Here is a 26,009-nt window from a genome sequence, read left to right as displayed (position 1 = left end):
TGCCATAGTGGAGGAGATTTAAACTCTGATGACTTGGAGTGCTTTTGTTTTTAATATGCAATATGATGATGTTAAAAGCAATTATTTATTTTTAAAAAATATATCAGACTCTCGATTAGGAATGATGGTGTTGATTTGTAAAAACATGCACGGTATTGTATGTGTGTCAAAACCCCTGGAAAACAGTATATTTGCAGTATGCCACACTAAGTTTTTGGATTAAAAGCAGACTGCGACTGACCTAAGATACATGCAGTGTAACAGGAAATAGCTTACATGCCATGGATGACAGATGGTGTCTCAATGGCAAAGTGCCAACTTGTTCATTTGATTGCTGTCTCAAGATTAAAACAGATTAGGGCCGACATGCCTGCAGAATGTTCCTTGCTGATAATTGTAGATAGTTGTACATATTTTGCTGTGATTTCCTTTAAAAGTAAATGCAGAAATGCATGCATAACTGTACACAGCTACAGTTTCATTGAATAAGAAGGCAGTATACAATGAAACCAGTAGGATTTGAAAAGGTCATAGTGTTGTACAGTAACACAGTTGGTCTTTGCGTTTGTATTAATCCATTGGGGGGGAGCAGGAATAAATCAAAATAATTGTTTCTATTTCTACAAATAAGATGAACAGCCTTACAGTTTCCTGTATATTGTGGCTCCCGTGATCCATGCCAGTAGGTTATCATGCTTGTTTGCAGGTAATTAATGTCTACATTTCCTTTGCCGTTTAGGAATAGTATTTAATTGGGTGTAATTCGTAAAGTTCACTGGCTACAAGGTTGCCTATAGAATCAGAAATGGCAATCGGATCATTTTCATAAGCAAAATAACAGAACAATTAGCTACTATGTTCTGGAATTCATTTTACAATATGTTCCAGGTGCAATCAGAAAATGCAAATCCCTAGAAAAATATATACAATAACTTCTGGAAATATTGTAAATGGTGAGAATGATGTAGAGTTCGACTGCTGCGGGTTCTTAAGATTGAATTACTGCCTCTGCTTATTGACTGCTACTTTATTCTTGGTGGGTGTATAGAGCTAGGTCGCATTTAAATTTAAATGTTTTTATATTTTACCAAAACCTGGAGGCACATAGAACATGTTACGGGTATAATTATGTATGTTGATTTTAATGTAGTTGATATGGCATCATATAAATTAAAGTATTCTGGTGTTTATGGTTCTGTTTTACTGAGAAATAGAGAGATGATGGACAACAGGAACATTATATTGCCCAATTTATTCCACAAGTGTCTTTTCAAAGCTCAAGCGATGTGATTGCTCGCCTCCATTGTGTGTTATGTCTCCAAATGGGAGCATAATTTTAGGACGGAAATCATGTTTCAGCCACTTATTCATTTAGTTATTTGTAGAATGGGAAACAAATCCGGACACAACAACAATTTATATTTATATAGCGCCTTTAATGTAGTAAAACATCCCAAGGTGCTTCACAGGAGTGTTATCAAAAAAAAATTGACGCTGAGCCATATAAGGAGATATTAGGGCAGGTGACCAAAAGCTTGGTCGGAGAGAGGGGTTTTGAGGAGAGTCTGAAAGGAGGAACGAGAAGTAGACAGGCGGAGAGATCTAGGAAGGGAATTCCAGAGCTTCGGACCTAAGCAGCTGAAGGCACGGATGCCAGTGGTGGAGCATTTAAAAAGCAGTTAATGCTTTCTTAATTAACTCCTGAAAAAATATTTGGGAAATGGAATCCAAAGTTATAGGGATAAGTATGAAATGAGATTGAATACTCCAAGGGACATTAATTCCTGGGACAGGGCTGTGGGCATTTTTCTACAACGAGCAGCAAGCTAGGTTTGCTGAATGGTGATGGATATGTACTCGAGAATGAGGTGGCACCCATGATGGAAATAAATGTTGAATTTATATCGTGTTTCTCAGAGACCACTTGCACAGTGAGCTTCTTTGAAATACAGCGACTGTTATGTAGATAAACATGCCAGCTCTTCTGCGTACTGAAAATCCCACAAGTAACTGAGTTAAATGACAAATCTGTTTTTGATGGTACTGCATTGAGGACAGTGTTTGGCTAGATCACTGTGAAAACTCTCTCCAAATAATGCCATGGATTCTTTAACGTCCCTTTTCAACCACCAGAATAGACACATATTGATTTACCATCACATGAGAAGGATGGCCATTCCAACAGTGCAACCTTCCATTCCCGCTATTCTGTTTGACTCGTTATGTGAAAAGGATGATGCTTATACTGGTGAAGGAAAATTGGATGCCAAGCAAAGAACATTCACATTTTTACAGAGGGTGCAAGACAGTTCCCCCAGTATGAAATAAAAAGCAGCGGCCAGGAATTTAATGTCTACCCACCTTAAACAGAATGAGAGCAGAAAGTTAATTGCCTGAGTCAGTACCGCACTAGAGTGGCAACCTAGTAAAAGGATTAGCTTAATGTGCAAAATAGTGATTTTTCTCATTCCATGCTTCTTTTAGCTGAGACTTAAATTTTTCAGTGTGCACCAAACTCACTGCCAACTGCAGTAGTGAAGAAAATATTGTCCTTGCGGTTTCAGTTCTGTATCGCGGACATTAGCGCAAAACTGCTGTCTTGAAGTGGCCAAAAAGAAATGTTACAAGATTGAGAAGGAAATAGCAGTTCAGTTTTACAGTGTAAAGATTTTTTGCATTGTACTGGAATGTGCTAACGTAAAAAAAGTTTAAGCAAAATTTTCAAATGGCGTATATGAATTGAATCAATCCTCAGTGATGGTCGGTTCTGGGTGTCTGTTCACTCTGACTTTATAGTTTATCAGCACTTGTCTAAAAGTTACTGTTGTCTGTTGCTGTGTGTCGACAGGCTATTCTATTATGATGTGCCTCAAAACCAAGCCTGATCCCGTCCTTGCCCATTGTACATGTATGCACTTACAACATGGATTGCAGGATTGTGATCAAAAGTATGATTTTCCGCTCCCTAACCCAGGGGGTGCTGAAGGCATTTGTAACACTCCTGTCATGCAGTGGTTGAGATCTGCTAACTTGGCACAGAACGTGGATTGAACTTTGTGGTCCTCCCTCATGAGTTCTACAGCTGAGCCATCGGGGCATCAAGTTCAGTGCAATTTCCAGTGGTTGTGGGCCACCCCGATCTACGAGAGGACACCGCCGCAGGTCGGGAGTATAAGAGCTGGAGCGTGCCACTCCAGCTTCCAGTGCGAGCCGACACAAATGTGCAACGGCTGAGGTGGGCGACTGGGGGACCCAGGCCGCAGTTTGGAGCGTGGGCAGAAGCATCGGCGGGGCCCTGGTGCAGCGGAGGAGCGGGAAGGTCGTGGCGGACTTGCGATGAGTGACCAGGGCGGAGGAGTGATGAGGGATCGTGGCAGAGATTTGGTGGGTGATTGTGGCGGAGATGCGGCGAGAGTTTGTGGCGAATGAGGGTATGGGGACCCAGGGGAAGAGCTGAGGACCCAGGGGAAGCACGTGCCAGCCAACACTGCAATATGTGTGTGCACTAGGTCCATGTAGCAGAGCTGGTCTCCAGTCGTCCTGGTTAACCCTTGCCACTGGATAAAGGCCTAGCTCTGTCAAGCCTGTTTCGTGGCTAATGTGCAACGGTCACCACACTTTTTAAAAAATCCATGCACAGGCATCTTCCACCCTTCAATTGGAGTTCAGGACTGGTACATCGGGTCCTTCATTGAAACATGTGAACTCGTGGAAGCAAGTCATCCTCGTTCGAGGGATCGCCTATGATTATGATGACTGTGCAATTAACTGACTGCACAACTTGCCACCTGCTCTTTATTTTATTTGGGTGGAGTAGCACTTTGAACAAATAATGTATTGTGCAATTCAGTAGTGGGACTTTGAATTTGATTTCCCATGCTGAGTTTCTGTGGCGCTGATTTCTTCCTGTAGGTGCACTCACGCATTTCTTGAAGCATTGGCACCTAGCCTCTTGGCTGCAGTTCATGCATGGCTCATACACTGATTTTGGCGGGGGGGTTGTGAATGGAAGGGATTTATCCCCAAAACAGTTATAAAAGTTCTGTAATTTTAGTGTAAAGACCCTTTGACTTTTTAAAGTAACAATTGTAGCCAGTATTTGTAGTTCAAAACTCAACTGAGTTTTCACCCCCGAGTTTATGATGAGCAGCTTAACGATGCCTCCGTTGCACTGCATATACTGTACAGTGATTTCCGTAGTGCGTGCCTTACTTTGCGCACTCAATGTTACAAGATAAGAATTTTGAAAGGTTGCTGTCTGCTACTAAAAATAGCCAGGGATGTTGATGCTTGCCAGGTGCCCTACCCATTTTTTTTTGTTCTCATGATTTATTGTAACGGGTTCTTTTTTAAGGTTTAAGGTTATTCGTTGTTAACAAGGATTAGGGTTTCCACATATTCATAGTTGCCATTCTGGAGTGTGTCCAAAGAGAAAGCATCACACACCCGATACTGAGCTTTTTTCTCTGTGAGACATCAATTGTGTATTTCCCTAGTGGTACGACATTGCCCTGTGGTAACCTTTAGGAAATGGCTCCGCAAAGGCGACAGAGCTTGGCCCTCGACTCCAGCATTCAGCCAATTCAAGAAAAAGTGAATTTAGTTAATCATGAGAATCGTGCATATTTAAAGGAATGTGTTAACCATGGAAACAGTATTGCATTTAGATCTATTTATATTAATGGTGATATGAAAACTTGGAACAATATTATTTACGGCTTTTTTCCCCCTCGGAATAGGAATGACTTCCGCTTCAAAGAACACATTTGCTTTGACCTCAGTTAAGCACCAGCTAAGGGATATGTCAATGTATTGTATTGTAATATGTATTGTATTATAATATGTATTACAAAGCAAAATGTCTCCAGGCTGTATTTGGGTATTTTTGTGGACTATGCCATCATCTGATTTAGGAATTGTTTTGACATCATGATGAAATAAAATTATTCTTGTCTTAATATACGTACATACTGAAAGTATATAGGCAGACGCAGTTAGATCTGATTGTAATAAATAGTTGCGACAATGTGATTTTTAGTAATAAAGCACCAGGAAGAATGGGGACCAGGTAGTTCACTGTCCACTGGGGCTTAACATCGCCAACTTCCTTTCTGCCCTGCTCACACCTTGGAATCGCTTAACCTTGGAATCTGCCAGCGGATATACAGTCGCCACTCCTTTTTGCATTTCCCTCCAGAATGTACATTCACTCAAACAAGGCCTTGCCATCCATGATCTTGTTGTAGAAGATTGCATTGACATCCTGGCTTTGACAAACTTGGTTCATGGCTGCCGACACCTTGATCCCTTCTCCATCTCTTCTGATACCTTTTCCTTCAAGCACTTCATCTTGTTCCACCCCTCTGGCCTCTCCTTTAAAAATCACCTTTGTTTCCTGCTCCCAAGCCCACTGAGTTTCTCACCAAGATATTTTCTTTCTTCCTGTCTACATTGTGCTTCTCATCTTTGGTGATTTCAATCTTTATTTCAGTTCACTCTACCCTCATAAATTGCCACCCTCCCTGACACACTTCCTCAATATAAACTCCTATTCATGTCCATCCCTTGACGTTGTCACTTCTCATAGCCTCTTTACTTTCACTGTCTTGGATCACAGGCAAGGTAATTTTTGAATAGTTACTTGTATCCCTCACTACTCGTATTCCTTTAACTATTTCCTTCTGATACCAATTCCGGGGGGAAAAACTCTTTGCCCAAGTCACTTACAACTGCACTTTGAAACTCCAAACTGTCTATCCTCTGGCTGATCATTCGCCATGGTACTAACGTGCTGTCAATCTGCTCCACCATTCCCTCACTCTCCTGGGGGACACCACTAGTCACATCCTTCCAATTGGAATACATAACCATTATCCCTATTCGCTGTCTCCGGCCTCCTACCCATGTCAAAAGGTTGCTTCCAATTCCATACACTACCTAATGGTCTCTTGTGTAGAACCTTGTCGAATGCCTTATGGAAGTCTACATAAGTAAAATCCATGGACACCCCTTTATCTACCACGTTAGTGACGCCTTCCAAAAAATTCAACTAGGTTAGTTAGACATGATTTTCCCTTTATAAATCCATTCTGGCTTTAAGAAACATAGAAATTTACAGCGCAGAAAGAGGCCATTCCAGCCCATCGTGTCCATGCCGGCCGACAAAGAGCCACACGGCCCTTGGTCAGCAGCCCTAAAGGTTACATATAAATCTATGAACAATGACAGAAAGGCAAAGAGCACCCAGCCCAACCAATCCGCCTCACCACAACTACGACATCCCTTATACTAAAACATTCTACACTCCACCCCAACCGGAGCCATGTGATCTCCTGGGAGAGATAAAAACCCAGGCCAATTTAGGGAGAAAAAATCTGGGAAAATTCCTCTCCGACCCATCCAGGCGATCAAAACTAGTCCAGGAGATCACCCTGGCCGTATTCTATTCCCTGCAGTACTTAACATTATATCTGCACCATCCAACAAAAGGTCTAATCCCAATTACCAGCTCTAGGTCCGTAACCCTGCAGATTACTGCACTTTAAGTGCCCGTCCAACCATCTCTTAAAAGTGGTGAGGGTTTCTGCATCCACCACTCTTCCAGGCAGCAAGTTCCAGATCCCCCCCCTCAAATCCCCTCTAAACCTTCCACCAACCACCTTAAAACTATGCCTCCTCATAATAGACCCCTCCACCAATAGAAATAGATCCTTTCTGTCCACTATGTCCAGGCCCCTCAATATTTTGTACACGTCAATGAGGTCTCCTCTCAACCTCCTCTGTTCAAATGAGAACAAACCCAGCCTATCCAATCTATCCTCATAACTAAGATCCTCCATTCCAGGCAGCATCCTAGTAAACCTCTCTAGTGCAATCACATCCTTCCTATAATACGGCGACCAGAACTGCACGCTGTACTCCAGCTGGGGCCTAACCAAAGTATTATACAATTAAAGCATAGCCTCCCTGCTCTTATATTCTATGCCTCGGCCAATAAAGGCAAGTATTCCATATGCCTTCTTAACCACCTTATCCATCTGGCCTGCTAATTTCAGGGATCTGTGGACGAGCAACCCTCCCCTTTTATAGGGGGCACTTGGAGAAAAAAAATATGATTTTAGTGCCCAAAAAAACTTTTTAAAAAAACACAAAAAACCCCCCAAAAAACAAAAAAAGGGCCTTGGAAATGTTTGATGTGCCCCCCAGATCAGGGGGGGGGACACGATTTAATGATTTAATGTTTCAATTTCCTCCCAAAAGAGTTCTGTGGATGAGTACCCCTCCCCTTTTTAGGGGGCACTTGGAGAAAAAAATATGATTTTAGTGCCCAAAAAAAACCACAAAAAAAAGGGCCTTGAAAATGTTTGGTGTGTCCCCCAGATCGGGGGGCCACGATTTAATGTTTTAGTTTCCATCAAAAAGAGTTCTGTGGACGAGCACTCCAAGGTCCCTTTGTTCATCTCCACTATTAAGTGGCCTATGGCTTAAAGTGTATACCCTTTCCTTATTAGCCCTACCAAAGTGCATCACCTCACACTTCTCTGAATTAAATTCCATTTGCCACTGCTCCGCCCACCTGACTAGTAGATTGATGGCCTCCTGCAGCCCATGACTTTCCTCTTCATTATCAATCACACAGCCAATTTTAGTGTCATCTGCAAACTTCTTAATCATACTCCCTGTATTCAAATCTAAATTGTTGATATATATCATTTCTCTGATCAGTTCATTTTTGTCCAAGTGCTCAGTCACCCTGTCCCTCATAACAGATTCTAGTAACTTCAGCACAGCAGATGTTGAAATTATAGGTCTATAATTTCCTGGTTTATCTCTCCCACCCATGTCAAATAATGGGATGGCATTGGCAATTTTCCAATCCAAGAGGACAATTCCTGAATCGAGTTTTGGAATATCATGACTAAAGCATGTACAAATTTTCTCTCCTCCTTCCTTTAAGTGGAAACTATAAATTTCTGGAGACTTGTTTATCTTCAGTCTCATTATTCTCTCCATCACCATTTTTATTTAAGCTTGTCATTTTGTTACTTATCACCCCTGTCCTCGCTGACCTTTATTGGTTCTCTCTTCCCAATGGCTCAAATTTTCATCCTCGTGTTTAAATTGTTTAATAACATTGCTTATTCCAATCGATGTAACTTCTTCAGTCATCATCCTCCCCCGCCTCCGCCTCTAGCCTTTTGTTCATCAACCCCTCCGTCCGCCTCACCATTGGCAGCCATGCCTTCAGCTGCCTGAGCTCCAGATGAATTCCTTAAACCCCTTCTCTCTCCTCCTTTAAGTCACTTATGAAAAGCCGCCTCTGACCACCCTTCCTAGTGTCACTTCCTTTGGCTCACCATCCATTTTTTTCCTGATTCAGCTGCAGTGAAGCACTTTGGGGCATTTTTTTTTACATTTAAAGGTACTGTTATTATTATTATTATTATTATTATTATTACTACAAGTTTCACCATTGATAGCCCGAACTGATGGATGAAATTCTGCTTTGTCTGCTGGCTGTATTGGAAATAAGTTGGCAGCTGCAACCCAGTTTTGGCTTGATATGGACTGCATTACATAAGTGATCTCTAATTTGTTACTCAAATGGCATCAAAAAATGTCACACTGATGCCAAAGAAAGATGACATATAATTTAGACCAAGGCACATTGTTGGGGCAGAATGGAGGGAGGAAGTTTTATTCTGCATCTAATCATGCTATACCTAGCCTGAGAGTGCCATATGCTCATAAGAAACCAAAACTTCCCTGGTGAAGCCTTCTGTTTTCTAGAGGAGTACAAACTTCAAAAACATGACTGTGATTAAGAACAAGGTACATTCCCAGGTGTTGGTAATAAAGTTTGACTGTGTTACGATGTTTGGATGTGTTGCAGCTGAATCTCTAATTGCTAGTGATTTATTCCAGCAGCACATTGAGCTGCAAGTCTATTTTTACTATGCAAAGAAGCTGTTTGATTTTCTTGTGCATTCTGATTAAAGTGGATTACAGCAGCAGGGTTCTGTACTTTCAAGCACAATAATGAGATCCAAGCTAATTAAAAATGAAAGGTGCAGAAAGATTAATGGTTAGGTAGAAATGAGCTCTGGTTTGTTTTAATAGGCAGTTGTCATCTTTCTAATAGGTGCAGTAATTAGTGTCTTGTTACTGTGATCACACTGATGGCATGCTACATTGTGCAAAGCAAAGGTCCTCTCCTGATACTCAGCTTAATTCACCATCTTGTAATCCTCCGAATGGAACTTTATTTAAATGATATAACTTGAATTGCTTTTGCACTTTGTATTTGTTCCTCTAAAATATAAAGCAGAGCCATACCTATAGTATGAATAGCAAGGATTACTTTAGGCTTCATAGACCTTGTTCTTCCCCCAATGTTACTACTACCCAGCCTCCTATTTAGCAATTCCTCAATCTTTTGTTCCATAAAGCATTAGAGAGCTAGACTGGAGTGATTTGAATTGATTTGTTCTCAGCCAGACAGGAGATGTGTGGCACAGTGCATTAGTGAAGCTAGTATTCTGCACTACCTGTTGACTGAAGATGTAGAAAGTTTGATGACCCTGACGTGCGAGACCTGAATTTCTGCTATGGCTGATGTAACCTCTTTGCTTCTGTCACCTTGCACATAATGGTTACCACCATGGTCCTGAGCCACTCTGTCTCCTTATCTCTTTGCCGTACCCAGTTCCTGGCCCTTTGCCACCAAAATGAGGCTCCCTATCTGCCCAACCCTCTGACTAAATGTTCCATGGCCTTCTGGTCTGCAGCCATCAGTGTGGCTATTTCTCTGCTAAATTCCCCTTCTTGGACTCTTGTTTTTATTAAATAGCCTCACAGATTCCTTCTGCATCAACCTGGAATTCTTTGTGCCCACCATGTACACCCTCAATAGCCTGCCTCAATTCTCTCTCCTTGTACCTTCCCCACCTCCCATATTCCTCTGTGGCTAATCTTGGAAACTTCCCCATCCCATCCCAATCTCTTGTTTGCTCGTCCTCTTTTGGATCCCTTTGCCTTTCCCTGATCCGCCCCAAAAATCTTCCCCCTCTTTATTGCCTTCCAAAAATGTATGCTCTCATGATCAAACCCATCATTTCATTTGTAGAAACAAATAGACATTGTCAGTTTTGCTGAAACCTGGCTTTTCCACTGATGGCTCCTTCCCGCTCACCAAAGTCAGCCTGCCTGACTTCACATTCTACCATATCCACTGCCAAACCGAATGCTGGAAACAAAATTTGTAAAATGTGCAAGCTGAATTTTCCTGAGGTTCGGCAGTCGTTGTGTACCTCACTCAGGTAACCTCTTCATGTGAGTTTGGAGAATGAAGTGTATGAAGGTACAGTTGCCAATGGTGGAGCAATGAAAATTGAGCATGCGCAAGAGGCCAGAATTGGAGAAGCGCAGAGCTAGAAACACAGAAATTTACAGCACAGAATGAGGCCATTTTGGCCCATCGTGTCCGCGCCGGCCGATAGAGCCACACGATCCTTGGTCAACAGCCCTGAAGGTTGCATATAAACCAATGAACAATGGCGGACAAGTGTAGAGCATCCGGCCCAACCAGTCCGCCCCACACAACTACGATACCCCATGTATCGCAACATTTTACAATCCACCCCACCCGGAGCCATGCGATCTCGGAGAGTTGTAGGGCTAGTGGAGGTTACAGAGGTAAGGAGGGGTGAGGTATGGAGGGATTTGAAAAGAAGGATGAAATTTTAAAATCATAGCATTGTTGAACCGGGAGCCATTGTAAATCAATGAGCACAAGGGTGATGGATGAACGGGACTTGGTGCCAGTTCGGATACAGGTAGCAGAGTTTCACATGAGCTCAAGTTTATGGAGGATGCAAGGTGGAAGGCCATCCAGGAGAGTATTGGATTGGTCAAACCAAGTGCAAAAAAAGCACGAGATTAAAAGTAAGAGATTTAGGACCGAGATTAGGATAAATTTTTTTATACAGAGAGATGTGATGATATAGGCTGCACTACCAGAGTTGGTGATTGAAGCAGAGACCATGTCAACATTGAAGAATATTTTTAAGTTTGTACAGATCTTAATCTGCAATTGCAGGATCAAATCAGATGATCCAGTGCTGAGTAAGATGATTTATTCCTTGCTCAAGTTGTAATTTCTCAAACCTCTGGATTTGCTTCAATGCGGCAATAGGTATGGATTGCTTAAAATTGACTTTAATGAGTGAAATTAAGTTTGTGACTTTTTGATCGAGGTTCTCTTCAATACCTTTTGAATAGTTATTATTAGTGTTATTTCACTTTGTGCCAGATCAGGAACAACTAATTTGCTTTGATACAAAGACCAGTGTGGTGGTAATTTTCTAAATGAGATGTTGCCAGCACAAATGCTTGTCTCATTCAAACTGTCTCTGCACAGACCAGTGACATTTCTGCCTTGTCAGCAGGAGAAATATGTTCAGAGGTTTTGAGCAGAGCTTAAATACTAAACTAAATCCTACTGTAAAAGCAGGTTTTGCATACAAGTGAAAATCCTTGCTGTTTCTCATTATTCAGTTGCCATTGTTGGGGTGTTCTTTTTATTTTGTCCCTATGAAATGCAATTTTTGCAGTATTTACATGGATAAAGTATTTCTGTTGGCCTATGAAGACAGATTCACATTTTGATGTCTGGTGCTCATACATGGGTCCCCAGAAGCCCTTGCATTCTTACTGGTTTATGGTGAACCCAAGAGTATTTACAAAGTGTGCTAAAGACTTCCAGAGGTATATTAAGAGTGCTATGTGTTCCTACTTTAAAATTACCCCAATGGAAACTTAACACCTTAATTTTTAAAATGTTTCTATTTATCCCAGTCTTTTTTTGCCATTTAATGCCAAGCCACCATTGCCTGACCTGCTCCCAGGATTCTACTACAACAAAAGCAAAATACTGCGGATGCTGGAATCTGGAATAAAAACAAAAAGTGCTGGAAATCTCAGCGGATCAGGCAGCATCTGCGCAGAGAAAGCAGAGTTAACGTTTCGGGTCGATGACCCTTCGTCAGAACTGGAGAGTGTTTGTAAAGAACAAATTCTTAACAAGCACTGAAAGAAGGGGGAGGGGAAGAAAGAACAAAAGGGAAGGTCTGTGATGAGGTGGAAGACAGGAGAGATTAGAGCGACAAAAGGGATGATGGGCCAAATTGAAATGGTAATGCCAGGAGTTAGAAAAACATTAGTCAAGATAGGGTGTGAATGCTGCCATTAGAGACCAGGAGAAAAAAAGAAACAGGCTTGGGGGAGGGTGGGGGAATGCACGGCGGGGGTGTGGGGGGAGCCAAAGATTGGCTGCGGTTACGCCCTGAAATTGTTGAACTCAATGTTGAGTCCAGAAGGCTGTAAAGTGCCTAAACAAAAGATCAGGTGCTCTTCCTCGAGCATGCATTGAGCTTCATTGAAACAGTGCAGGAGACAGAGGACGGAGAGGCCAAAGAGAGAACGGAGAGGCCAAAGTGGGAATGGAGTGGAGAATTAAAGTGACAGGTGACCGGAAGCTCAGGGTCACACTTGCGGACTGGACGGGGGTGCTCCGCAAAGCGGTCACCCAATCTACGCTTGGTCTCCCCAATGTAGAGGAGACCACATCGTGAGCAGCGAATACAGTATACTAAATTGAAAGTACAAGTAAATCGTTCCTTCACCTGGACGGAGTATTTGGGGCCCTGGATAGTGGGAAAGGAGGAGGTACAAGGGCAGGTGTTGCATCTCCTGCACTTGCGCGGGAAGGTGCTGTGGGAAGGTGAGGGGGTGACTGCGGAATAAACCAATGACCAGCTGCCATTAGAGACCAGGAGAAAAAAAGAAACAATTTCCACCCTTCCCTCACCTTCACATGATCCATCTCTGACTTTTCCCTTCCATTCCTTGACTTCTCTGTTTCCACCTCTGGGGATATGCTTTCGATCAGTATCCACTATAGCCCACAACTACCTGGACTACACTTCCTCCCACCCTGCATCCCGTGTAAGTGGCCTCCCCCCCCCCCCCCCCCCCCCCCAACCCCTTAAAACAGTTCTAGACCCGGGAATTATAGTAGGGAACAGAATACTCCATTATAGACAGATCTTTCGGTCTCAACCATCACAATGTTTTTATTCAAGTTAAAGCACAAATCTGCTTCCAGTAAAACACATCCTGGTGGCGTAAAGCAAACATAGTGTAACACACAACACTGGCTCGTCTGAATAGGCCCCCATTGCAAAGTACCCACGACTAAAACGCCCCTGCTTGGATCAATAGTGCACCACCAAATCTGTCCAACAGATTGTGCGTACACCTATGATCCGCGCACAACCTTCCCACTAAACCCCTAAGGCTTGGTTGGGACACACGACACTCTTTCACACTATGCGGTGATCTAAAGGAGGTGTGGGCTGGGATAATGCTCACCAGTTACCCCTTTGGCTTACCCGCTGCTTCTCCCGATGAGGCGCATCTTCTGGTTCGGTACCAATCTGTGGTTTCCAAGTCCCAGTCTTCAAGGTCAGCTTCCCAGTCAAAATAGCGAGGCTCTCTTTGTTTGTAGATGATGGTTTCTTCTCTCCGTCCCAGACGGAGTGCTCGGTCCTTGAATGCTTTGAACGAAGCAAGCAAGCATAGAAGAAGAGAGAGAGAGAGCGAGAGAGAAATGGCAGCAAACTGCCTTCTCTTATACCTGAAAATTGCTTGCTGAATCCTTGCGCCAAAAACCAGTCCTTTGCCTGAGGCAGTCCAACTAAAGTGCATGAATCACATCTCTAGCCTGTGCCTTTATTACTGGGCTTTTCCTGGGGCTAAAGGCTCCAACGAGTCTGGGTGGCCAATAGCTTCCTTTGTCCTGAAGTTCCTGTGCTCTGGGGCTATCTCATCCAGGATGATGGCTTGAGCACTGACCAGTTTACCTGATCTCTCTCTGGGTTCCCATTACCTGACAAAAGGGTCCTCCATCTACCTGCAGTGAAGTCCCTGCTTTCAGTCATTGACCCGTCCCAGACTATCCCTGCCCACCTGATGTGTATTTCTGTGGAGCATGCCTGGGCCTGTCCCAGTCATACTGTCAGCTCTTCTGCAGTAAATGAAATATGGAAAAGCAATGTCCAAAAAAAGTCCAAAATCCTGAAGTCTGTGTCGATGTTTACACCGATGCTTACACCTGTAAGGATTTCATTCCATTCTCCCAGTTTCTCCATCTCCGTTGCATCTGCTCTTATGACTCCACCTTTCACACTAGAACCTCTGACTTGTCTTCCTTTTTCAACAGAGGATTCCCCTATTTCCTGCACCTCTGCTCTCACTTCATCCCCTCCCTCTCGGAACCATGACAAGGTTTCCCTTGTCCTCACCTTTCACCCCACCAGCCTTCACGTTCAACAGATCACCCTCCGCCATCTCCGCCACCTCCAGCGTGATCCCATCAATAATCACATCTTCCCTTCCCCTCCCAGCATTCCAAAGGGAGTGATCCCTCCGCGACACCCTGGTCCATTCAGCAGTCACCCCCTCCCCTTCCCACGGCACCTTCCGCGCAAGTGCAGGAGATGTAACACCTGCCCTTTTACCTCCTCCCTTCCCACTGTCCAGGGCCCCAAATACTCCTTCCAGGTGAAACAGTGATTTACTTGTACTTTCAATTTTGTATACTGTATTCGCTGTTCACGATGTGGTCTCCTCAACATTGGGGAGACCAAGCGTAGATTGGGTGACCGCTTTGCCGTGCACCTCCGTTCACTCCGCAAGTGTGACCCTGAGCTTCCGGTCGCCTGTCATTTTAATTCTCCACTCCATTCCCACTCTGGCCTCTCTGTCCTCGGTCTCTTACACTGTTCTAATGAAGCTCGAGGAACAGCACCTCATCTTCAGTTTTAGGCACTTTACAGCCTTCTGGACTCAACATCAAGTTCAACAATTTCGGAGCGTAACCACAGCTAATCTTTGACTCCCTCTCTTTCTCCCCCTGCACCCCCTGAGCCTGTTTCTTTTTTTCTCCTTGTCTCTAATGGCAGCTGGTTATTATCCCATCAGTCAAACCCTATCTTGACTAATGTTTTTCTAACTCCTGGCATTACCATTTCAATTTGGCCCATCATCCCTTTTGTCTCTCGAATCTCTCCTGTCTTCCACCCTATCTCAGACCTTCCCTTTTGTTCTTTCTTCCCCTCCCCCTTTCAGTGCTTGTTAAGAATTTGTTCTTTACGAACACTCTCCAGTTCTGATGAAGGGTCATCGAACTGAAACTTTAACTCAGCTTTCCCTGCACAGATGCTGCCTGACCCGCTGCGATTTCCAGCATTTTCTGTTTTTATTCCGGGACTCTACTGTTGACCTGGTCTTGGACTCCACCATATCCTGTTGGGGACATGCTTGGCCTTTGCTTGGAATTAGTGCTTCAGTACATTGTGCCAGAAGACCCTGATCTTTGGTTAGCTCGATGTTGGCAAACAAACAGTCCACCATTCTATTTTGTTCTGCTGATAGTTTTGTATGGAAATATTGAATATTTCAAGCGCTACTATTAATCAGTTCCATATTGGAAAGGATGTCAGCAAATTGGACTGACTTTATGATCCCAATAATTGTAAGTCTGATAGTCTTCTGTAAATCCCTATCTTTAAACTTTCATCGTAGAATTATATTGGGTGAAAAGTACGCTACACAAAACTAAGTGAATCTTCAACCATAGTTTCTTTAAAAAAAAGGCTGTTTCCTCGAAATCTATTATCTTTAAATTTGTTGTGGAGATGGAGAAATCCACTGTAATGTTTCATTAACTGGTAGCTTATCTCTCTCTTCGCAGAGTTAGAAAGGGAGATGTATTCCACTGAATTTTTATCTAATCCCAAATGTTATAAAATAACTTAATTGAATGCTGAAGACATGAAGTTCTGCTACAATGACAATGTTATTAACAATGGTGCAATATCCCTGGGGGTGGGGTGGGTGTTACGGCATTAGAGTGGAACTTTAGGATGTATTTTAGGAAGTGGGGTGTTTCTACACACAATATATATTCTTGGCTTCCTCCAGACACTAGTTCTGAAGTATATAGAATTTTGTAGCAAGGTGACTGATGAGAATTCAGTAATTGTGCAGGTAGTTCACTTTTTAGGAATATTAGCTAATATGAATAAGAATGCCCACCTCATTCTTTACATGTAATTTATTTCACAAGAAAGTTCTTTCCATTCCTGCATCATCCAACCAGACAGGAGAGTGTTCTCTTACTTTTTATGGGAATTTGACATGCACCCATGATAATTCCTGCATTACTGCCCTTCCCTAGGATTGAAGTTGCAGCCAATAAATGTGAGGTAACTTCATTAAAAAAGGGTGTTTGAGACAGGTGTTCCATGCAATATATCATTGATTTAAAGAAAAGTACTGGTATTTATTTGACTTGATTCAATGTTTGGTTCTGCTCATTTAAACAATGATTAAAAATAAATACCTCGATAACAAAAGTGATGGTGAAGGACATTCATGTTTATTGTGAAAATCATTCCCAAGTTTTTTGTAACAGTATGGTGTTTGTAATATAGTTTTATTTGTGCTGTGTTCAACTTCAATTTCTATTTGTGGTGATGGGTTGCCAATAAAAAAAATGATTGCTCCAATAAAGGAATGGATCATCAGCTCAGAATTTTACTGTTAATTGTCATTAATGCTTACAATTCACTGTTGAGACTGAGAGGAAGAATTCCTGTCAAGATTGTTAATTTGTGTATTTTGTTGATTTAAAAAAAAAAGTAATTTCATGTATAATGTTTTAATACATGCATTTTGTTTTATTTGTTCCTGTGATGTGGGAGTGGCTGGCAAAGCCAGCATTTATTGCGCCTCCCTAATTGCCCTTGAGAAGGTGGTGGTGAGCTGCTGCCTTGAATTGTTGCAGTCCGTGTGGTGAAGGGAGGGAGTTCCAGGGTTTTGACCCAGCGACGATGAAGGAACGGCGATATATTTCCATGTCCGGATATGTGTAACTTGGAAGGGAACTTGCAGCTGATGGTGCTTCCATGCGCTTGCTGCCCTTGTCCTTCTCGGTGGTAGAGATCGCAGGTTTGGGAAGTGCTGACTAAGTACCCTTGGCGAGTTGCTGCAGTGCATCTTGTAGAAATGCATAATACAACACCTCTCTCGGGTGTCTTTTAATCTTCAGATCATATACCTCATTCAGCTTTATTACTGTTTGAAATAAACCGTTTAGTATATACATTGTGTACAAAAATAGCTGTCAGGGAGGCACAAGGTGGTAATTCAGATTCAGGCATCTGACTTCACTGGCTGACATCAGAATCCTTGATTTGAATTATAGTTTTGGAATTTGTAGCTATCTATTACTACATATGTGCATGCATATATAAATTGTATGTATTGTAAAATATACCAGATAATGCAGAATGCTAGTAGAAGACTGCAATCTAATCTTGGGATTTCGATAACTCTTAAGCTTTATTTCGTCTTGCTGCTTCTGACAACATGGACCCTCCCCCTATTCCAGGATTAGATTAGATTATACAGGAAAGTTTTGAGGTGTCAGTCAACCTATACATGATTAACTAATGTAACTTTATTGTAACTTTCAAAAAGGAATACTTGAAGGGGAATAATTTGCTGGGCTTTAGAGAAAGGGCAGGGGAATGGAACTGATTGAACAAATCTTTCAAAGACATAATAAGCCGAATGGTCGCTTTTTGTGCTGTATCATTCTGTGATTCTACAATATGCAATCTACAATAGGCCCTGCAGTGGTCTTAAGCACTCCTGTAAAAAAAAAAGTCCTCTACATTTAATTTTTAAAAAGCTTTCAAACAAAAATGTTTTTCAAGTTCTTGTGGAGCAGTAGCTGATATTTCGATTGGGGAAACTATCTTTGCATTGTTTCTGAGGCTCAATACAGAAACCCAAACATTTATATGCTGTTTCAAGTCTTCCCATTGAAAGTAGAAGTTGTGATAAAGGCATTACAGTTAAAATCATATCATGCAACCAAGTATAAGGAGTCCAATCTATTCTTGTCACTAACATTAACCCTTGAAACGGTATTATTAAAGTGACATTGTGAAAACTGTTTAGTCAATCTGATACAGTAAAAGGGTAGAGAAATAGATTCCCTCAATAGTTCAGTTGGTAAATCAGCATCTAAATGAGAATACAATTCCAGGTTTGATTCCTAGTCTGTTCTTAGTTGATCTCGGATGATGTGGCAGTTGTTGTCAGTACCTTTGGGATGCGGAGAGGAACATCAATCAGAGCTCCTGTTTCTGATTGCTGTCCATCCTGCCAGAAAGTCCACTTGTTTCCATGTCAGCTGAGGATGGGATAGGGTAGAATCAGACTAGGCTATGATCCTGCCTAATGTTACATAGCCTTCATTCACTGTAGGCTCCAGAAAGAATGGCCTTTTGGGCATAGTCGATCTGTGCCACAACAGGAATTGATGAGTTCAGGAGAGGAAGAAAGAGAGGTGACAAAAAATGTAAATAAAATTGTAGATTGTTAGAAAGAAAGAAAGAAAGACTTTGGATCAATGAAATTCTACTGCACTTTTATCCATTGGTGCTCCAGCTATACAAAGCCCTGGTTAGACCACATCTGAAGTACTCTGTACAGTTCTGGGCAATGCACTAAAAAGGGTATATTAGTCTTGGGAGGAGTGCAGCATAGATTCATCAGAATGTTACCAGGGCTCCAAGGATTAAGTTATGAGGAGAGATTTATTGAAAAAAGGAGGCAGACAAAAAGCAGTAAACTATTAGACCAGTTAACCTAACATCTGTGGTTGGGAAAATGTTGAAGTCCATTATTAAAGAAGCAGTAGCAGGACATTTGGATAAGCAAACTTTGGTCAGGCGGAGTCTGCATGGATTTATGAAGGGGAAGTCATGTTTGACAAATTTGCTGGAGTTCTTTGAGGATGTAATGAACAGGGTGGATAAAGGGGAACCAGTGGATGTGGTATATTTGGACTTCCAGAAGGCATTTGACAAGATGCCACATAAAAGGTTACTGCACAAGATAAAAGCTCACTGGGTTGGGGGTAATATATTAGCATGGATAGAGGATTGGCTAACAGAGAACAGAGAGTCGGGATACATGGTTCATTCTCTGGTTGGCAACCAGTAACTAGTGGGGTGCCGCAGGGATCAGTGCTGGGACCCCACCTATTTACAATCTATATTAACGACTTGGAAGAAGGGACTGAGTGTAATGTAGCCAAGTTTGCTGACGATACAAAGATGGGAGGAAAAGCAATGTGTGAGGAGGACAAACAAAATCTGCAAAAGGACATAGACAGGCTAAGTGAGTGGGCAAATATTTGGCAGATGGATTATAATGTTGGAAAGTGTGAGGTCATGCACTTTGGCAGAAAAAAATCAAAAAGCAAGTTATTATTTAAATGGAGAAAAATTGCTAAGTGCCACAATACAGCGGGACCTGGGGGGTACATGTGCATGAAACACAAAAGGATAGTATGCAGGTACAGCAAGTGATCAGGAAGGCCAATGGTCTCTTTGCCTTTATTGCAAAGGAATGGAGTATAAAAGCAGGGAAGTCTTGTTACAAGCTATACAAGGTATTGGTGAGGCCACACCTGGAATACTGCATGCAGTTTTGGCTTCCATATATGCGAAAGGATATACTTTGGAGGCAATTCAGAGAAGGTTCACTGGGTTGATTCTGGGGATGAAGGGGTTGACTTTTATGAGGAAAGGTTGAGCATCTACTCATTGGAATTCAGAAGAATGAGAGGCGATCTTATCGAAACGTATAAGATTACGAGGGGGTTTGACAAGGTGGATGCAAAGAGGATGTTTCCACTGATGGGGGAGACTAGAACTAGAGGGCATGATCTTAGAATAAGGGGCCGCCCATTTAAGATGAGGAGGAATTCCTTCTCTGAGGATTGTAAATCTCTGGAATTTGCTGCCTCAGAGCTGTGGAAGCTGAGACATTGAATAAATTTAAGACAGAAATAGACAGTTTCTTAAACGATAAGGGGTTATAGGGAGCGGGCGGGGAAGTGGAGCTGAGTCCATGATCTGATCAGCCATGATCTTTTTGAATGGCGGAGCAGGCTCGAGGGGTCGTATGGCCTATTCCTGTTCCTATTATGTTCTATGTTCTTATTACATAAGCTAGGATTCTATTCCCTGGAATATGGAAGGTTATGGGGTGATTTTTATTGAGGCTTTTAGGATTTTGATGGGAATTAATGGGGTAGATAGAGAGAAACTTTTTCCATTGGTGAGGAAGTCCAGAAAATCAGAGCCAGGCCACTCAGGAGAGAAATTGGGCAACACTACTTCACACACAGGGTGGTAGAAATGTGGAACTCTCTTCCACAAAAAACAGTAAATGCAAACTCAATTAACAATTTTAAATCTGAGACCGATAGATTTTTGCAAGACAGGGGTATTAAGGGTAATAGAGCCAAGATGGGTAGATAGAGTTAGGATATAGATCAGCTATAATCTCGTTAATTGGCAGAACAGAATGAAGGGCTGAACAGCCTACTACTATTCCTGTGTTCCTATTGAGGGCTGGGACTGTTATCTGCCTACTGCCTTGGATAGTTTGTGATGTGGAGAAGGGGGAAAAAGAGTAATTTGTTCGCTTTTCCTTTGATGTCAACTTTGATCAAAACAATACAAATAGAATATATGAATGGTTGATCTGATTCTCGTACCTCTTGTATTGTTTCCAGATATATTGGGAGATCAGATTCTATAACTATCAGCGTTTGGAATCACAAGAAAATCCACAAAAAACAGGGTGCAGGTTTCCTTGGCTGTGTGCGACTCCTTTCCAATGCCATCAATCGCCTTAAAGATACCGGTTGTGAGTATAAACAGTTTAAAGACTAAGAACAAATTTGATGCTCTAGATGTGATCATATTTTTTTTATCTTCATCAGTATCATACCTCTCAACTGTCCTGTTTTAATTGGAAAGCCTCGATCATTGAGGAAAGCGAGAGCAAACTGATTTTCCACTTGTATAGAGCCCCGTACTCCTGCACCAAACATTGACCTGAATTTCACCCTTTCAACACTTTGCAAGTTGAGAGGCATGAATAATGTGAATTATTTGTTTCTCTGACACTTTTGGATTGTTCAAAGTTGCTCTGCCACATTGAAATGTAACGTTTTTTTGAAAGTACATCATTTGAGTACTGATGTCCAACCAGAATGAATGGAAGGAAATAGATTCCGTTCCCTTTTGCCAAATTATCAGTCTGTTGCACTGCTGTGGGCGGTGTCAAATGGCATCTAGGGACCTCCCCAAAGGGGGAAGCAGTTGCTGAGTTGCTCTTGTTTGACTCCTGGAGGCTTTTACCTGTTGTTTCAGCTGTGCATGCTGTGGAGCCCAGTGATACTAAAGGGGACAGGGGGAAAATGGATGGATTCATAGTGTTAAATTTCAAAACTGAATTCAGATTAATTAATCTGTGCTCTTCGATGACGACTCTTCCATCTGCTTCTTCAAGGTCCAAAAATATTAACTTGTGATTGTGGTGCCATACCTAATCATTGGGTAACAAGCACAGGGCCAATGATTGGCCTTGTGCTTGTTACCCTCTTACTTTCCAGCCCCCCCCCCCCCCCCCCAATTTTTTTTTGCTGAAGTAGAGTTAATGGCCCTGAAATTCCAGTCGAAGGCCGAACTCCTCCGACCCGAGAATTTTTAGGGAAAGTACCTCGTGGAGCTGGAGGTGCCTTAGATTCCGGTCGGAGGCCTTCTCTTCCCGCGCATCGGAATCACGTGGGCCTGGACAAACAATCATGATACAGTATTCTCATTGAAAGCCATGGGAACTCTGTAACTCCGAGTTCTCATTGCTATCAATGAGAAAACAAACCCAAAACACCCCAACACAAAAAAACCACCTCATTTCCAAAACCAATTCAAATTTATGTTAATCAAATGTTTTATTTTTTTTTTAAATTGAGGGGGAGTATTTCTTTTTTATGTCTTTTTAATAGAGTCCAAAATAAACTTATCTTAATGTGTGTTTACATTTTATTTTTGAGTTTTAAGACTCTTACGCTGGTAAAAGTAGGCTATGCGCCTGCTTTTGCCAAGCGTAAAAGTTTTAAGGACATTCGCTGGGCAAGAAATGGGCAAATATTGAGAAATGTTGACAGATCAGGAAAGTTGGTTTTCGACGCATGCGCATTGTGCGCCGAAAACTGGCTTTTGCGAGGCCTTGCCGGGTTCGTGTACGGACCCGGCGAGGCTGGAATTTTAGCACCATTAAGTTGTTGTTACCAAATACTTGTGAAGAAGTTGTCAAAAGGTTGATTTTAGTTACAAGGGTCATGGGGTACTTTACATTGAAGAGCACCCATTGTGCAAAATAATGCTCTCTTTGCTTGTAATATGAACTCCATAGTACACTCGTGGAAACGAAGAGTCTTATTGTTGTGTTTGAAGGGTCTCTAATATTGAAGTTTTCAACTCTACAATAATAAAGTCCCATATCATATAAATAGGTTGCGACTCAAACTTAAACAATATTATATACATAAATCTCAGGAATTAGAATGTTTTGTCAGTGTTTTATTTGTGGGAAACTCCATCCTTATCTCCTTTCTATCCTGGTCTCTGAGTTACTTGCCAACTGAAGGCTGCTCCCAGGTTTCTGCAAATGCTGCTCCAAACTACTCACTGGGAAGACGCGCAATGTAGACTGGGGCGGGTGACTCTTCCTGTGAGGTTTTTTCTGTACCCTTCCTACAGTGATGGGATGGAGATCAGGAACTCCAGTAAGGTGCAGCCCATCATTGCTGCACAATGTCCCTCCAATATATTCCACCACCGTGCTGCCACTTATTTTCTATTTTTTTTTTAATTCTCCCTCTCTTCCCCTCCCACTTAAATTATGTTTTCCTTATTAATATATTGCAGTGTAGTTTCCGTTCACCAGAAGATTAACTCCAGATTTTCTATAATAGTTTGTTAAATCAAGGCTTTCTGTTTATATGAAGTATATGTAATTGTAGTTATGCACCCATTGTAATCACTGAAATTCAAAGGAGCTTTGGCATGAAGTTAAAAGTTAGCTCCTGTTAGAGACTACAGTATGCTTAGCACTTACTGCTTAACATAGGGTGTCAGCCATAGCTCAGTGGGGAGCACCCTCTGAGTCAGTCGGTTGTGGGTTCACCAGTTCTTGGCTGACATTCCAGTGCGGTACTGAGGGAGTGCTGCGCGGTCGTAGGTGGACGTAAATGATCCCATGGTACTATTTTGATAAAGAGCAGGGGTGTTTTCCCCCGGTGTTCTGGACAATGTTTATCACTCAAGCGTATCTGGTCATTATTACATTTCTGTTTGTGTGTAAATTGGCTGCCGCATTTCCTACATTACAAAAGTGACTACACTTCAAAAATATGTCATTGGCTATGAAGTGCTTTGGAATGTCCTGAAGTTATGAAAGTTTAATTGAATATACTGGCACTTACTGCCATAAAGTTACTAATTTTGTTTCTTTCTATGTTTTCCATTCCTTTCCCAGAATCCCTATTATAATATAGTGCCTTCATATAAACTACCTTCTATCAAGTTTCAATCCAGTCCAGATTAATAGGATGGCAATCATCCTGGTTCTTTGTGAAATTAGTTTGACTAAAGCTTAATCCAGTTCTGTGACTCAGTCATTACGACCATAGAATAGTACAACACAGAAGGAGGTCAGTTGGCCCATCGAGTCTGCACTGGCTCTTTGGAAGAGCAATCCCGTTGGTCCTACTCCCCCGCTCTTTCCCTATATCTTTGCAATTTTTTTTCCTTTAAGTATTTATTAATTCCCATTTGAAGGCTACTGTGTCAGCTGTGGCTCAGTGGGTAGCACACTGGCCTCTGAGTCAGAAGGTTATGGGTTCAAGTCCAGGAAACTGAGCACATAAATCTAGGCTGACACTCCCAGTGCAGTGCTGAGGGAGTGCTGCACTGTCGGAGGTGCCGTCTTCCAGATGAGATGTTAAACCGAGGCCCTGTCTGCGCTCTCAGATGGATGTAAAAGATTCCATGGCACTATTTTGAATAAGAGCAGGGGAGTTATCCCCAGTGTCCTGGCCAATATTTATCCCTCAATCAAAATAATAAAAACAGATTTTCTGGTCATTATCACACTGCTGTTTGTGGGAGCTTGCTGTGCGCAAGTTGGCTGCTGCACTTCCCACATTTATAACCGTGACTACACTTCAAAAGTACTTCATTGGCTGGAAAGTGCTTTGAGATGTCCGGTGGTCGTGAAAGTCTTTTATTAAATCTGTACCCACCACTATCAGGCAGTGCATTCAAAATCCGAACCACTCGTTGTGTAAAAAAGTTTTGCCTCTTGTTCTTTTGCCAATCACCTTAAATCTGTGCCCTCCAGTTATCGACCTGTCAGCCATTGGAAACAGTTTATCTTTATTTACTCTATCGAAACCCTTCATGATTTTAAACGCCTCTATCAAATCTCCTCTTGGCCTTCTCTGTCTAAGGAGAACAACCCCAGCTTCGTCAGTCTATCCACCTCATCCCTGGAACCATTCTAGTAAATCTCTTCTGTACCCACTCCAATGCCTTCACGCCCTTCCTAAAGTGTGGTGCAAAGAATTTACAAACTCTTCTGTAAATTGAATTAACCATCTAATTCAGAGAGAGCATAAAATGGCTAGTATGGGAAAAGTTATTAGCACAGCGAGGTCTTCAAGACTGGATAGCACAAGACAGCAGAGAGGTCTCCTGTCGTGACTCCATATATGATGACTGTCTAATTTTAAACAGAGTGCTGTATTTAAAGAAAAAAGAAAGACTTGCATTTATATAGCGCCTTTCACGACTTCGGACGTCTCAAAGCACTTTACAGCCAATGGAGTGCAGTCACTGTTGTAACCAGGTGTGGTTTTGTAATTGAGCAAGTGGATTGTGTACCAGTTGTTCTTCAATATACCAGCCTCTCATCTGTTTAAAAATCATCAGACTGTAGACTGATGAAGGTAACAACTGTTTCTGTGCTATTAATTTTGGCAAAAGCTTCACTTAGTCTGAATCACGTATGACAATGCTGAATTTTTTCATTTTCCACAGATCAGAGACTGGATCTATGCAAACTGAGCCCTAACGACAATGATACAGTAAGGGGGCAGATAGTAGGTATGTATAAAACATTTAATAAAGATAATTGTTGGAATACTTAGCACTGAAATACTTAAGCGTTCAGTGGAGTAGAGGCTTAGTGCACTCTTCTGCTGTCTTATAATGATATGTCACAGGATTGACATTTGTGCGAGTGATCACCATGCAGTGATCTTCTGATCTCTTGGTGAGAGGAATCACTCAGTAAGAGAAAGCAAAATGATTTTCTGCTGATTTAAATAAATCTAGGGCGTATCAGCCTGGAATGCTTCACAGCAATTGAAGATTGGTGCAAAGGCTGGGAACAGGACATTTGCCTGGGGAATGCAGGAAAAGAGGGCATAATCTTAAAATTAGCGATGGGCCATTTAGAGGTGAAATCAGGAAGCATTTTTTTTAATGCAAAGGGTAGTGGAAATCTGGAGCCCCAAAAAGGCTGTGGATCCTGGGTCAGTTGAAATATTTTCAAGACTTGAGTTGATAGATTTTTGTTGGGTAGGTGTGTCAAGGAAATGGAGTTGAGGTACAGATCAGCATGATCTAATTGAATGGCGAAAACAGGCTTGAGGTGCTGAATGGCCTGCTCCTGTTCCTATGTTCCTCTTGGTTGAAGAATGGCATTTGGCAGAGGGGAACCAGAAGAAGAGAGAAAACCTGTTTGTTTTATTTATTTAATGTATTTATCTAATTTATTTATTTGTGTTGCTAAATGAGTGGAAAATGTACAAAAATAAATTGACTGAACTGACTTCTTGTTTATCTATTACAGTGAGCCTTCAGTCCAGGGATCGGATAGGCAGTGGAGGTCCTGTGGTGGATTGTAGTCGTTTGTTTGATAATGACTTGCCAGACGGGTAAGAAATA

At 42.0% G+C, this 26,009-nt stretch overlaps 1 protein-coding gene across 1 annotated transcript in view; it reads left to right on the top strand.

Moving 5' to 3' along the window:
* smurf2 (SMAD specific E3 ubiquitin protein ligase 2) overlaps positions 1-26,009 on the top strand; it is a 237,643-nt gene that overhangs the window by 135,866 nt on the left and 75,768 nt on the right. Inside the window, exons 5-7 of the mRNA XM_070857868.1 lie at positions 20,723-20,856; positions 25,098-25,163; positions 25,915-25,999. Coding sequence (XP_070713969.1) covers positions 20,723-20,856; positions 25,098-25,163; positions 25,915-25,999 — 285 coding nt within the window. The remainder of the gene's footprint in view (positions 1-20,722; positions 20,857-25,097; positions 25,164-25,914; positions 26,000-26,009) is intronic.

The sequence above is a fragment of the Pristiophorus japonicus genome, chromosome 16 (genome assembly GCF_044704955.1).
Source record: "Pristiophorus japonicus isolate sPriJap1 chromosome 16, sPriJap1.hap1, whole genome shotgun sequence".
In the NCBI taxonomy this organism is placed as follows: Eukaryota; Metazoa; Chordata; class Chondrichthyes; family Pristiophoridae; genus Pristiophorus; species Pristiophorus japonicus.
This window is presented reverse-complemented; position numbering and strand designations above follow the sequence as displayed.